The 14,881-nt window shown below is 39.0% G+C and overlaps 1 protein-coding gene across 2 annotated transcripts in view; it reads right to left on the bottom strand.

The window, feature by feature from the left end:
• GRM1 (glutamate metabotropic receptor 1) overlaps positions 1-14,881 on the bottom strand; it is a 431,492-nt gene that overhangs the window by 101,786 nt on the left and 314,825 nt on the right. For both annotated transcript variants that reach the window (XM_068985180.1, XM_068985181.1), the window contains exon 3: positions 10,066-10,301. In XM_068985180.1, coding sequence (XP_068841281.1) covers positions 10,066-10,301 — 236 coding nt within the window. The remainder of the gene's footprint in view (positions 1-10,065; positions 10,302-14,881) is intronic.

Below are 14,881 nucleotides of genomic sequence, written 5' to 3'. Positions count from 1 at the left end.
AGCTGAGCGCTGAAGAATTGATGCCTTTGAAATTGAGTGGCTCTAGGAAGACCCACAGTTTATTGTGATCCACACAATCAAAGGCTTGGGCATAGTCAATAAAACAGAAATAGATGTTTTTCTGGAACTCTCTTGCTTTTTCCATGATCCAGCAGATGTTGGAAATTTGATCTCTGGTTCCTCTGCCTTTTCTAAAACCAGCTTGAACATCTGGAAGTTCACAGTTCATGTATTCCTGAAGCCTGGCTTGGAGAATTTTGAGCATTATTTTACTAGTGTGTGAGATGAGTTCAATTGTGTGGTAGTTTGAGCATTCTTTGGCATTTCCTTTCTTTGGGATTGGAATAAAAACTGACCTTTTCCAGTCCTGTGGCCACTGCTGAGTTTTCCAAATTTGCTGGCATACTGAGTGCAGCACTTTCACAGCATCATCTTTTAGGATTTGATATAGCTCAACTGGAATTCCATCACCTCCATTAGCTTTGTTTGTAGTGATGCTTTCTAAGGTCCACTTCACTTCACATTCCAGGATGTCTGGCTCTAGGTGAGTGATCACACCATCGTGATTATCTAGGTCATGAAGATTTTTTTTTGTACAGTTTTTCTGTGTATTCTTGCCACCTCTTAATATCTTCTGCTTCTGTTAGGTCCATACCATTTCTGTCCTTCATCGAGCCCATCTTTGCATAAAATGTTCCCTTGGTATCTCTAATTTTCTTGAAGAGATCTCTAGTCTTTCCCATTCTGTTCTTTTCCTCTATTTCTTTGCAGTGATAGCTGAAGAAGGCTTTCTTATCTCTTCTTGCTATTCTTTGGAACTCTGCATTCAGATGCTTATAGCTTTCCTTTTCTCCTTTGCTTTTCACTTCTCTTCTTTTCACAGCTATTTGTAAGGCCTCCCCAGACAGCCATTTTGCTTTTTTGCATTTCTTTTTCATGGGGATGATCTTGATCCCTGTCTCCTGTACAATGTCATCAGGCACTCTATCTATCAGATCTAGTCCCTTAAATCTATTTCTCACTTCCACTGTATAATCACAATAAACTGTGGAAAATTCTGAAAGAGATGGGAATACCAGACCACCTGACCTGCCTCCTGAGAAATCTGTATTCACGTCAAGATACAACAGTTAGAACTGGACATGGAACAACAGACTAGTTCCAAATCATGAAAGGAGTATGTCAAGGCTGAATATTGTCACCCTGCATATTTAACCTATATTCAGAGTACATCATGCAAAATGCTGGGTGGATGAAACACAAGCTGAAATCAAGATTGCCAGGAGAAATATCAATAACCTCAGATATGCAGATGACACCACCCTTATGGCCGAAAGTGAAGAAGAACCAAAGAACCTCTTGATGAAAGCGAAAGAGGAGAGTAAAAAAGTTGGCTTAAAACTCAACATTCAGAATACTAAGTTCATGGCATCTGATCCCATTGCTTGATGACAAATAGATGGGAAAACAATGGAAACAGAGACTTTATTTTGCGGGGGCTCCAAAATCACTGCAGCTGGTGACATTAGCCATGAAATTAAAAGACCTTTTGCCTTTGAAGAAAACTATGACCAAATTAGACAGCATATTAAAAAGCAGAGACATTACTTTGCCAACAAAGTCCATCTAGTCAAAGCAATGGTTTTTTCAGGAGTCATGTATGGTTGTGAGAGTTGGACTATAAGAAAGCTGAGCACTGAAGAATTGATGCTTTTGAACTGTGATATTGGAGAAGACTCTTGAGAATCCCTTGAACAGCAAGGTGATCCTACCAATCCATCCTAAAGGAGATCAGTCCTGAATATTCATTGGAAGAACTGATGCTGAAGCTGAAACTCCAATACTTTGGTCACCTTATGTGAAGAACTGACTCAACTGAAAAGACCCTGATGCTGGGAAAGATTGAAGATAGGAGGAGAAGGGGACAACAGAGGATGAGATGCTTGGATGGCATCACCGACTTAATGAACATGAGTTTGAGTAAGCTCCAGGAGTTGGTGATGGACAGAGAAGCCTGGCATTTTGCAGTCCACGGGGTCCCAAAGATTTGGACATGACTGAGTGACTGAACTGAATGTTATATCAACAACCACAGATAATACTCTAATGGCAGAAAGTGAACAGGAAGTAAAGAGCCCCTTGATGAAAGTGAAAGAGGGGAGTGAAAAAGCTGGCTTAAGATTCAACATTCATAAAATGAACATCATGGCATCCAGACACATCACTTCATGGCAGATAGATAGGTGAAAACTGGAAACAGTGACAGATTTTATTTTCTTGGGTTCCAAAATCACTGCAGATGGTGACTTAAGCCACAAAATTAAAAGATGCTTGCTCCTTGGAAGAAAAGCTATGACAAACTTTAACAGCATATTAGAAAACATAGACATCATTTTGCCAACAAAGGTCTGTACAGTTTCCAGTAGTCATGTACAGATGTAAGAGTTGGCCCATAAAGAAGGTTGGGCACCAAAGAATTGATGCTTCTCAAATGTGGTGTTGGAGAAAACTCTTGAGAGTCCCTTGGACAGAAAGGATACCAAACCAGTCAATCCTGAAGGAAATCAACTGTGAATATTCATTTTAAGGACTGATGCTGAAGCTAACTGAAGCTCTATCCTTGTCCATCAGATGCGAAGAGCCGACTCATTGGAAAGACTTTGATGCTTGGAAAGATTGAGGGCAGGAGAAGAAGCGGGCAATAGAGAATGAGATGTTTGGATGGCATCACTGACTCAATGGATGTGAGTTTGAGCAAACTCTGGGAGATAGTGCATGACAGGGAAGCCTGGTATGTTGCATCCATGGGATTACAAAGAGTTGGACATGACTTGGCAACTGAACAACATCAACTAAAATTTTAAAAAGAAAGGAAATAGGCAGACAAAGACTATGCTTATAGTACAAGATTATTTTCAGAACTTCATCTATGTGTAATAATGAATGAGATATGCCTGAGTCATTCTAATATCCAGATGCAAAACAAGAGCATTTTATTTTCATTCTCCCAACCAAAAGATATAAATACATGTGCTATGGACTGAATGTCTGTTCCTCCTCAAAATTCTTAGGTTTAAACCCTGATTTCCAATATGATGGCATTAGTATTTGGAGACAGGGATCTGGGGGAGATAACTAGATCTTGGGTGTGATGTCCTTGTGATGTGACCCTTGTGAAAAAAGGCCTTGCTTCCTGTCTCTATTGTTCAGGGAAACCAAGAAAAAAACCTTCACGAGAAACTGATCATCTTGGCACCCAGATTTCTGTTTCTAGCCTCCAGAACTATGAGGAAAAAAAAAAATGCTTTCTGTCTTAAGGCACCCAGTCTGTGGTAATTTGTTATAACAATTGGAAAGGACAAAGAACATCTAAGACTTTTGAAACATATTTCCATAAGGCAACTTCTACCTGCACAGTCCAAGAATCTATGACTGTTTTGTCTTAAGGGTGTTTATTTGGCTTAGCTGTAACTGTGCCCCATTTGTCAGCACTGTCTGTAAACTGAATTCCGAAGTAGAGAATAAGTTTACTGCCTTGGATCAGGGGGCTTTGAAATCTTCATTGCATTATCTACAAAAATGTTTAGCTTTGTTCCATGAGATACAGAGCATAACATTGTACTATTCTTACAGTAGGGTAAGACAGAATTGTAGCATTGGTTTGAGAAATTCTGCTCCTCAGTTTAATCAACCCAACTATTGCTCCATGTGAAGTTCATGAAATATAATGCAATGGAGACCCTTTATTGGTTATCTATGGCCACAATAATGCTGCATAGCAAACTGCCCCAAGGCTCAGTGGCTTAAAACAACAATATCTATTTAGTTCATGAGTCTGGGGGTCACCTGGGGTGTTCTGTGGCTTTGGGTTGTACATGACTCATCTCAGCTGGGGGCTTTTCATGTGTAGACAGTAAGCTAATGGCTTGGCTGGGAATTGGCTTATCCAGGATGACCTCAATGGAGAAGTTATCCTATTTCTACTCCATGTTCTCTCCCATCTTCTAGAAGGCTAACTTGGGCTTGTACATTGGGCTGAGGGAGTACTCCAAGCAGGAGAATGGGAGTAGGTCAAGCCTCTCGAGACCTAGATTTGGAACTAATAAGCTGTGAGGTCAATCTAGATTCACAAGGTCATGGATAAAGGCTGATTATATTCTCCAGGAGTGTGTATTGATATTTGGGCCAAACTCACAAAAGGCAAAAAGAAGTTATTACTTGTCCTACTGGGCTGAAAGAAATTGGAACTTATTTCAGTTCATAGATCATCTTAATCTGAATCAAATAGTAATGAGCCAATTTCATACAAACTTACATAATAAGTTAACTCAAAATAGAAAGTTCATAAAGTGTAAAACCTGGTGAGGCAAATAGTTTATAAAAATTAGTAACCAATCTAGAAATTGTGAATGGCAGTCTCCAAGTTCCTGGGCAAGAATACACAGGTTCAGAAGCCTTGAAATTTTGTTATATCAGACTGTCATTAACTGACTAGTCTTCAGTTGTTGGTATGCATTACAGATGTCTTTCGTTATGTTTTGGATAATAACCAAGTACAAGGATATACTAGCTTTAAAAAGCATTGTGACCATCTGTTCTTGACTGGTACCAAGAATAAGAAGAGAAAGTAAAATTTTGGCTATAAATACACTAGATTATAAAAAAAGCTGATGGCAACATAGTGAACCCAATATATTCATACAGTTAATATAGTTAGCCACAGTAAATCTTAATATTGCTGTATTTCAAGATAATGATAATATTTGTTTTCAAGTAAACTCCAAACTATCACGTTCTTAGACCAATAATTATATATTCAGAAATCTACAGTGAGGGAACAATCCAAAAATAGTAACAACAACAAACATGAAAACTTTCTGTACCATACTGAATTAATTTTTTTATAAGAAGGAAAATTGGAAGTGACCTAAAGACTCAACTATGTGAAAATGGCTAAGTAATTATAGTATAATCATTGAATAGAATATTATGGAGCTATTAAAATGGTGGTTATAAAGGCCACACAGCAACATCAAAAAAGTAAAGCATGATCCTAAGTAAATAAAGATACAGAATTATACACACACTATGAGTATAATTATGCAAAACAAAATGTGCTGGTAGGAGTTGCCTTTTGGAATTCCTTATTTTAGAAAGGCTTATAAATGTTCATGTCTTTTGATTGAGTAATTCAACTTCTGAAAATGTATCCAAGAAAATTATCTGATATGCAAAAAGGAAAAATTTAGAAGAACTTGTATTGCATCATTGCAGTTTTAGTTTCAATTGTGAAGATATGAAAAAGAAATGATTTTAAACAAATTATAGCTCATTTGTTTGCAGAATGTTATATAACCATTAAGAATGAAAGAATTTAATGACAAAGAGAACTTCGTAAATTTTTTTAAAGTTTGCATTCATTTTTAAAAGCAATATATAACAAAAATTTAACAGTAATACATCAAATATTCAACAGTAATTAACAATGGCTATATAAAAGCAAACTTTTTAATGCTTTTTATGTTTATTATGCTTTTATATATTGTCAATTTGCCTATACTAAGCATAGTAGTATGTACTGCTTTGGTGATCAGAAAAAAGCATAAAAGCCTACATAGAACAAAATAAAGAGAAGAAAATATTGGATTGGCCCAGAAGTTCATTTGCAGGAAAACCTGAATGAACTTCTGGGCCAATCCTATATATATATTGGCACTGTGTAAGAGTAACTAATTAAGGGTTGTGTGCTTGTTTTTTCTAGTTTACATATCCTGAAATGTAGTTATATTAAATTTGTAATTTCAAAAACTGTATATATTAATGAAATGACCCATGCCATAACTTATTTGTTATATGATAAGACATGACAGTAATGATAAGTCTTTACATTTATGTAATGATTTACAAGTTGCAAAATATCTCACTTACATTATTCCATTCAATTCTCACACCTGTGTGAAGTAGAAATTGTTACCATGTTCCAGTTGTAGAAATTTAGACTCAGAGGTTAAGCGAGGTCCTCCAAGTCACATGGCAGATGCCTGACTGAACCAGTGTTGGACCCAATGGTTTAACTTCCAAGTGCTCTCTCAGCTTCCATGGAATCATTTTAGTACTTCTTATGGGGAATGATAAAGCACTTTCACTGCCAACACCACACAAATGCTACAGGCAACTAAGACACTTACTGGAAGACAGTGATGTTGATTTGCTTTGTACCTACTTTTTCCACTGTCCTACAATGATTACTTTTTTAAAAATTAGACTTTGATGTTTCAGTTAGTGCTTTTCCAACACATCTCAAATCCCTTGATATACTCAACTAATTAAGCAGTGATGTAGCCCTTGCATGAAGTACTCTTTAATTAGCTACAGTGATTCCCAAATCATTCAGCTTCAGTTCAGGACCCTTAATATTCAAACTGACAATCCAGCGCATGTAAACTCTTTATTTAAACAGTGATATCTGAAATGAAGCTCAATAAAGGTTTCTATGGAAACTAACTTCAATATCAAAACTTTCCAAAACATCAAAATGACCCAATTAGAAGTGGTAAAAATAAATGACAGAAAGTGTAGCTATGAATAGTATGGAAAGGTTACTTCTACTTCTTTACATTAATTTTCATAAGTGTGCCTGCATATTGATTAGAAGACTATGCAATTCATTTGATATTTAAGAATATCAAGTAGATAAGAATGTTACATGAAGTGAAATTTGATCTTGCTCTGCAATAAAATTGAAGTCAACTTCATATGGAGATTAAAACTGAAGAGTTAGTTTACATGACTGTGTACATATGAAGATATAGATAAACACTATTAAAGATAAAAGTCTGGGATTTTTGCAGAAGAAAAGATGAATACTTTTATGAATTATTTCCAAATAGAAAAGTTAATAAGCCCTTTGTCATCCTTACAACTAATAACAAAGGAAAATATTTGCTGAACTTGACTCCAGAATGAAATCCAAATAAAAGCATATTCATTAACTTTTGTAATCACATAAGAAGCTCTTAAAAGAGGTTTTGCGAGTCAAGCATAATATGACAACAATTCATGAATGTACCATTTTTTTCCTGCTATGAATGTTCAGTTCAGTTCAGTCACTCAGTCATGTCCGACTCTTTGAGACCCCATGAACTGCAGCATGCCAGGCCTCCCTGTCCATCACCAACTCCCGGAGTTCACTCAGACTCACATCCATCGAGTTGGTGATGCCATCCAACCATCTCATCCTCTGTTTTCCCCTTCTCCTCCTGCCCCCAGTCCCTCCCAGCATCAGTCTTTTCCAATGAGTCAACTCTTCGCATGAGGTGGCCAAAGTACTGGAGTTTCACCTTTAGCATCATTCCTTCCAAAGAACACCCAGGACTGATCTCCTTTAGAATGGACTGGTTGGATCTCCTTGCAGTCCAAGGGACTCTCAAGAGTATTTTCCAACACCACAATTCAAAAGCATCTTTCTTCAGTGCTCAGCTTTCTTCACAGTCCAATTCTCACATCCATACATGACCACTGCAAAAACCATAGCCTTGACTAGATGGACCTTTGTTGGCAAGGTAATGTCTCTGCTTTTCAATATGCTATCTAGGTTGGTCCTAACTTTCCTTCCAAGGAATAAGCATCTTTTAATTTCATGGCTGCAATCACCATCTGCAGTGATTTTGGAGGCCAAAAAATAAAAGTCTGCCACTGTTTCCACTGTTTCCCCATCTATTTACCATGAAGTGATGGGACCAGATGCCATGATTTTCATTTTCTGAATGTTGAGCTTTAAGCCAACTTTTTCACTCTCCTCTTTCACTTTCATCAAAAGGCTTTTTAGTTCCTCTTCATTTTCTGCCCAAGTTTAGATATTAACCTTGATATTTGCATGTAATGTGACAAATGAAAACCCGAAGTATTATTGTACACAGCTGTAGAGTTCTAACTTTTATTTCAAAAGCTTAAGTCACAAGATATTTCCCTGGGAATTCCTAAATAAAGACATCCACACATATTTAAAAAGTAATATTCTGAACTTTACTAATTAAACAAAATATCACAGTGACATATATAATTGTATCACTAATAGGTTCTCAAATTTAACTCATCTGAAATTTATCTCCTGATCCTTAAAACCTACTTTTCCTGGATTCTTCCTCATCTCAGTCAACAGTGACACTGTCTTTTCAGTTTCTCAGACCAGTCTTTCTTCACAATTCTGTCAGCAAATGCCCTTAGCTCTCATTGAAAAGGGCTTCAGAGTCAATCACCTCTCTCCATCTTGCTTGCCACAACCATGGCCCAATCCACCACACTCTCACCAGCATTATTATAGCAACCTCCTCACTGCTCTGCTTCCCTTTTGTCAAAACTGAAAAACTGCAGCAAGTAATTCTGTTCAGAAAAAATAAGACTGATCCTGTCTCTGTTGTGCTCAGACTTCCCAGTGGCTTCCTATCAGACTCAGAACAAAGCCAGAGTTTTCACAAGGCACAGTGAAGTCCTGTGGGACTGTTTCCCCATGTGCCTCTCCTACTTACCTCCTGTTATTCTAGGAACTCACTGGCTCTGGCAGCCTGAGTTCCATACTGTTCTCCCACTAACCCAGGCATTCCAGTGCCTCTATTTATTTGCTATTCCCTCTGCTTGGAATCCCCTTCCCAGGTGTTTGCACAGCTCACTCTCATGTCTTTTTGGCTGCACCACACGACACGTGGGATCTTAGTTCATGGACCAGGGATTGAACCTGTGCTCCCTGCACTAGATGTACTGAAAGCCCAGAGTCTTAACCACTGCAGCTGGTGCACTGATTTTTTTTTTAATTGGGGTATATTTGCTTCACAATATTGTGTTAGTTTCTTTGTACAAGGAAGTGAATCAACTATACATACACATAAACTTCTCTCTTGGACCTCCCTCCCGCCCTTCCCATCCCACCCATCTAAGTCACCAAAGAGCACTGAGCTATACATCAGCTTTTCCACTAGCTATCTATCTTACTCATGGTAGTATATATATATGTTAATTTCAATCTCCCAATTTATCCCCCCCCGATTCTCCCCCAAACCATCGACATGCCCACTTTCTACATCTGTGTTTCTATTCTTGCCCTGCAAATATGTTCATCTGTATCATCTTTCTAGATTTTACATATATGCATTAATATATGATATTTGTTTTTCTCGATGAAATTGGGTCACTTGTAGAGATGTGGATGAACCTAGAGATTGTCATACAGAGTGAGGTTCTAGACATTTCTAAATAAAATCTTTTCAGCCCATGTCCCATCACTGTGCTACAATCCAAATTTGGTCATAGATAGTCTTAAATTCTCTGGTACTTCCTGGTGGCAGAGAGAAGGGAGACATGCTGTGGAATTCATCAAGCTCTGAAAGATCTTAGCAATGCCCTGCCCTTCTTGGGCATCCTCTAGTGGTCAGTGCATGGGGGGAGTGGTATCAGTTCCACTGAGAACCATCATTAAATGACTTTCTAATATCAAAATATGAATGTTATTAATGCCAGAAATAATTTGTGTAGTTAGCCGTATTCTTAGATAATTACCAAGATGAAATTACAGACTTTTCCATCTGTAAAACAGAGGAAAGTACTGAGGTTTTTGGTCACCTGTGCACATAAACACCCATGTTGGTGATGTGACCCTGGGTGGCATCTTATCTTCTTTTGGCTTTCATATCAAAGCAAAGTCATAAAGAAGAAAAAGAGATCAAACCAGTCTGCTTACTGATGTCTGTGGGTTATTATCTCCTAAGCATGCCTACAATAAATCTCTTTCCTCTGGCCTGAATACTAAATACTTGAATTCTCAGTTTGCTTTTCCTTTATTTATTGTTTCTTATACATTGTCCCACCAGAGATCAAAGCAGTCTCCATGTTTCCAGAATATGGAAACATGAATCCTTGGGGGAACATACATTTCTTCCTCATTATAGCTATTTTATAAAATAAATTGGAAATTTAGTCTTTGTATCGCCAGCCTTGGCACCTTCTATATTCATTGAGCAAGCTGGAGGAAATGACCAAAATTTGAGCTGTGATTTTGTGAAGATGAGTTACCTGTGCAGATTCTTTTAAAGTTGGGGTTTTCCAGAATGTGTCCTGGTAGGCGGCACTGGAACCGGTGTTGCCAGAACTCAGGGAACCAGGGATTCCTTGTATTAGTGTCCAGCCTCAGTTTCAGGAAATAATCATCAAATGACCTGACCTCTGGAGACTGCAGCTTTATCGTGATTCCCCCGTTGGCTTCCACCTCATAACCTTCAATGACTTCATCTCTGTCTGCCCATCCATCACTAAAAAAATGTGGGGATTGGGGTGGGGAGAGAGAAAGACAAAAGTCTCACAAATAGAGCTCTGAGTTATGCATGAAAGAAGCAGTTCAGCAAGATTGAAAGTTTTTTTAAGCCAATATTGTTATCCATCGATCACTTTTTTTGTAGAGAGTGGAAAATTGTAGAATCATCACATCTTGCTTGTTTTTCACAACAGTGAAAGTGATGATGAAGATGATGACAGTAACAATCACAAGAACTAACCATTGACCGTGTATTAGACATCATATTCTGTGCTACTCACTTTTACTGAGTCAGATGTTCAACAAATAGCTGAAGTCCTGGTGAATCCCAGATATGGGTCCAGGCAGTCTGACTCCCAAGCCCATTGCTGTTTACAACTAGACCACAAAGCCCTTTGGGTGCTCTTCAAACCAGAAGAAAATAAAACCCAGGTACTTAGGTCTTCTCGAAAAGAGCTAAGGTTTCAAGGTTGTGATCAAGACTATTATATGAATTACATTATATGTGGTAGAAAATTAATTTAGCTCAGAAGCATGACAACCACAGATTTTGCTCCTGGATATTGTTAAAATTTGCTTCTCTTAGAAGTGACCAAATTTTTTCCCCCCTAAGTGAAGTCACTTAGTGAAGTCACTCAGTCATGTCTGACTCTTTGTGACCCCGTGGACTGTAGCCTACCAAGCTCCTCTGTCCATGGGATTCTCCAGGCAAGAATACTGGAGTGGGTTGCCATTTCCTTCTCCAGGGGATCTTCCTGACCCAGGGATCGAACCCGGGTTTCCCACATTGGAGGCAGACGCTTTAATCTCTGAGCTACCAGGGAATTTCAAATTAGCAGTGTTAAGAGAAAACAATCGAGTTCCACAAAATAAAAATAATCTTCCTACTTACTAAATGAGAGTTCACTGACACTTCATCCATATGTTCAAATCTTTAAAGTTTGTTCACTTTCTAGAACATTCACATCTCCCATGATTGATGTTCCTGCAGTTTAACTCAAATGTACATTTGAGCCAGATCAAACCTCATGTGAGTGGCTGTGATCCCTTCCCAAGAACAGGTAAAAAAAAAAAATGCATTAGATAGACTTAAACAGGCAAAGAACAGCTTATAAAAGACTATCTCAATAGACCAAAAATACTGAACTCAATTCTACTGAAACACAACCTGGAAGGGTTTTTAAGGGTAGTATGAGAACATTTCATGCAAAGATGGGCTCGATAAAGGACAGAAATTGTATGGACCTAACAAAAGCAGAAGATACTAAGAAGAGGTGGCAAGAATACACAGAAGAACTGTACAAAAAATATCTTCATGATCAAGATAATCATGATGGTGATCACTCACCTAGAGCCAGACATCCTGGAATGTGAAGTCAAGTGGCCCTTAGACAGCATCACTATGAACAAAGCTGGTGGAGGTGATGGAATTCCAGTTGAGCTATCAAATCCTGAAAGATGATGCTGTGAAAGTGCTGCACTCAATATGCCAGCACATTTGGAAAGCTCAGCAGTGGTCACAGGACTGGAAAAGGTCAGTTTTCATTCTAATCCCAAAGAAAGGCAATGCCAAAGAATGCTCAAACTACCGCACAATTGCACTTATTTCACATGCTGGTAAAGTAATGCTCAAAATTCTTCAAGCCAAGCTCCAGCAATGCGTGAACTATGAACTTCCAGATGCTCGAGCTGGTTTTAGAAAAGGCAGAGGAACCAGAGATCAAATTGCCAACATCCGCTGGATCATCAAAAAACCAAGAGAGTTCCAGAAAAACATCTATATCTGCTTTATTGACTATACCAAAGCCTTTTACTGTGTGGATCACAATCAACTATGGAAAATTCTGAAAGAGATGGGAATACCAGACCACCTGACCTGCCTCTTGAGAAACCTATATGCAGATAAGGAAGCAACAGTTAGAAATGGACATGGAACAACAGACTGGTGCCAAATAGGAAAAGGAGTACGTCAAGGCTGTATACTGTCACCTTGCTTATTTAACTTATATGCAGAGTACATCATGAGAAACACTGGGCTGGAAGAAGCACAAGCTGGATTCAAGATTGCTGGGAAAAATATCAATAACCTCAGATATGCAGATGACACCATGCTTGTGGCAGAAAGTGAAGAGGAACTAAAAAGCCTCCTGATGAAAGTGAAAGTGGAGAGTGAAAAAGTTGGCTTAAAGCTCAACATTCAGAAAACGAAGATTATAGCATCTGGTCCCATCACTTCATGGTAAATAGATGGGGAAACAGTGGAAACAGTGTCAGACTTTATTTTTTATTTCCAAAATCACTGCAGATGGTGACTGCAGCCATGAAATTAAAAGACACTTACTCCTTGGAAGGAAAGTTATGACCAACCTAGATAGCATATTGAAAAGCAGAGACATTACTTTGCCAACAAAGGTCCGTCAAGTCAAGGCTATGGTTTTTCCAGTGGTCATGTATGGATGTGAGAGTTGGACTGTGAAGAAAGCTGAGTGCCAGAGAATTGTTGCTTTTGAACTGTGGTGTTGGAGAAGACTCTTGAGAGTCCCTTGGACTGCAAGGAGATCCAACCAGTCCATTCTAAAGGAGTTCGGTCCTGGGTGTTCTTTGGAAGGAATGATGCTAAAGGTGAAACTCCAGTACTTTGGCCACCTCATGCGAAGAGCTGACTCATTGGAAAAGACCCTGATGCTGTGAGAGATTGGGGGCAGGAGGAAAAGGGACGACAGAGGATGAGATGGCTAGATGGCATCACCCACTCAATGGACATGAGTCTGAGTGAACTCCAGGAGTTCGTGATGGACAGGGAGGCCTAGCGTGCTGCGATTCATGGAGTCACAAAGAGTCAGACATGATTGAGTGACTGAACAGATGAGACTTCCCTGGTGGCTCAGTGGTCAAGAATCTGCTTTCAATATAGGAGACACAACAGACATGGGTTCTAACCCTGGGTTGGGATTATCCCCTGGAGAAGGAAATGGCAACCCACTCCAGTATTCTTGCCTGGAAAATTCCATGAACAGACGAGCCTGATTGGCTACAGTCCATAGGGTCGCAAAGAGTTAATCATGACTGAGGACACACACACACACACACACACACACACACGAGCTAGAGAAGAAGTGTTGGAGGACTCAGAGTGGAGCTTGGCTAATGTGATTAAACCATTTGCATTTGATAACTGTCACTTACCTAAATTAGGTTCCCATGTTTCCACGGAAACTGAGATAGGGGTCTGCTATCACTCTTAATAGCACTCTTAATAACTGGAAAAGGTCAGTTTTCATTTCAATCCCAAAGAAGGGCAATGCCAAAGAATGTTCAAACTATTGTACAATTGCACTCATTTCACATGCTAGCAAGGTAATGTTCAAAATCCTTCAATTTAGCCTTCAACAGTATGTGAACTGAAAACTTCCAGATAGACAAGCTGGATTTGAAAACTTCCAGATAGACAAGCTGGATTTGGAAAAGGCAGAGGGACCAGAGGTCAAATTGCCAACATCCGTTGGATCATTGAGAAAGGAAGAGAATTTCAGAAAAACATCTACTTCTGCTTCATTGATTATGCTAAAGACTTTGACTATGTGGATCACAATGAACTGTGGAAAATTCTCAGAGATGGGAATACCAGACTACCTGACCTGTCTCCTGTATGCAGGTCAAGAAGCAACAGTTAGAACTGGACATAGAACAATAGTCTGCTTCCATATTGGGAAAGGAGTTCATCAAGGCTGTATATAATCACCCTGCTTAACTTCTATACAGAGTACAGCATGCAAAATGCCAGTCTGGATGAAGTACAAGCTGGAATCAAGATTGCCGGGAGAAATACTAATAACCTCAGATATGCAGATGACACCGCCCTTCTGGCAGAAAGTGAAAAAGAACTAAAGAGCCTCTTGATGAAAGTGAAAGAGGAGAGTGAAAAAGTTGGGTTAAAAATCAACATTCAAAAAATGAAGATCATGGCATCTGGTCCCATCATTTCATGGCAAATAGATGGGGAAACTGGAAACAGTGACAGATATTATTTTCTTGGGCTCAAAAATCACTGTGGATGGTGACTGCAGCCATGAAATTAAAGGATGCTTGCTCCTTGGAAGCAAAGCTATGAAAAACCTGACAGTGTATTGAAAAGCAGAGACATTATTTTGCCAACAAAGTTTCATCTAGTCAAAGCTATGGTTTTTCCAATAGTCATGTATGGATGTCAGAGCTGGACTATAAAGAAAGCTGAATGCCCAAGAATTGATGCTTTCTAACTGTGGTGTTGGAGAAGACTCTTGAGAGTCCCTGGACTGCAAACCAGTCAATCCTAAAGGCTATCAACCCTGAGTATTCATTGGAAGGACTGATGCTGAAGCTGAAGCTCCAATACTTTGGCCACCTGATGCAAAGAGCTGACTCACCAGAAAAGACCCTGATGCTGGGAAAGATCAAAGGCAAAAGGAGAAGGGGATGACAGAGGATGAGATAGTTGGATGGTATCATGAGTTGAGAAAACTCAGGGAGAAGGTGAAGGACAGGGAAGCCTGGTGTGCTGCAGTTCATTGGATTGTAAAGAGTCGGACACAACTGTGC

Source organism: Capricornis sumatraensis, chromosome 13 (genome assembly GCF_032405125.1).
Source record: "Capricornis sumatraensis isolate serow.1 chromosome 13, serow.2, whole genome shotgun sequence".
Classification (NCBI taxonomy): Eukaryota; Metazoa; Chordata; class Mammalia; order Artiodactyla; family Bovidae; genus Capricornis; species Capricornis sumatraensis.
The sequence above is the reverse complement of the archived record's forward strand: the minus strand, read 5'-3'. Positions and strand labels throughout refer to the sequence as shown.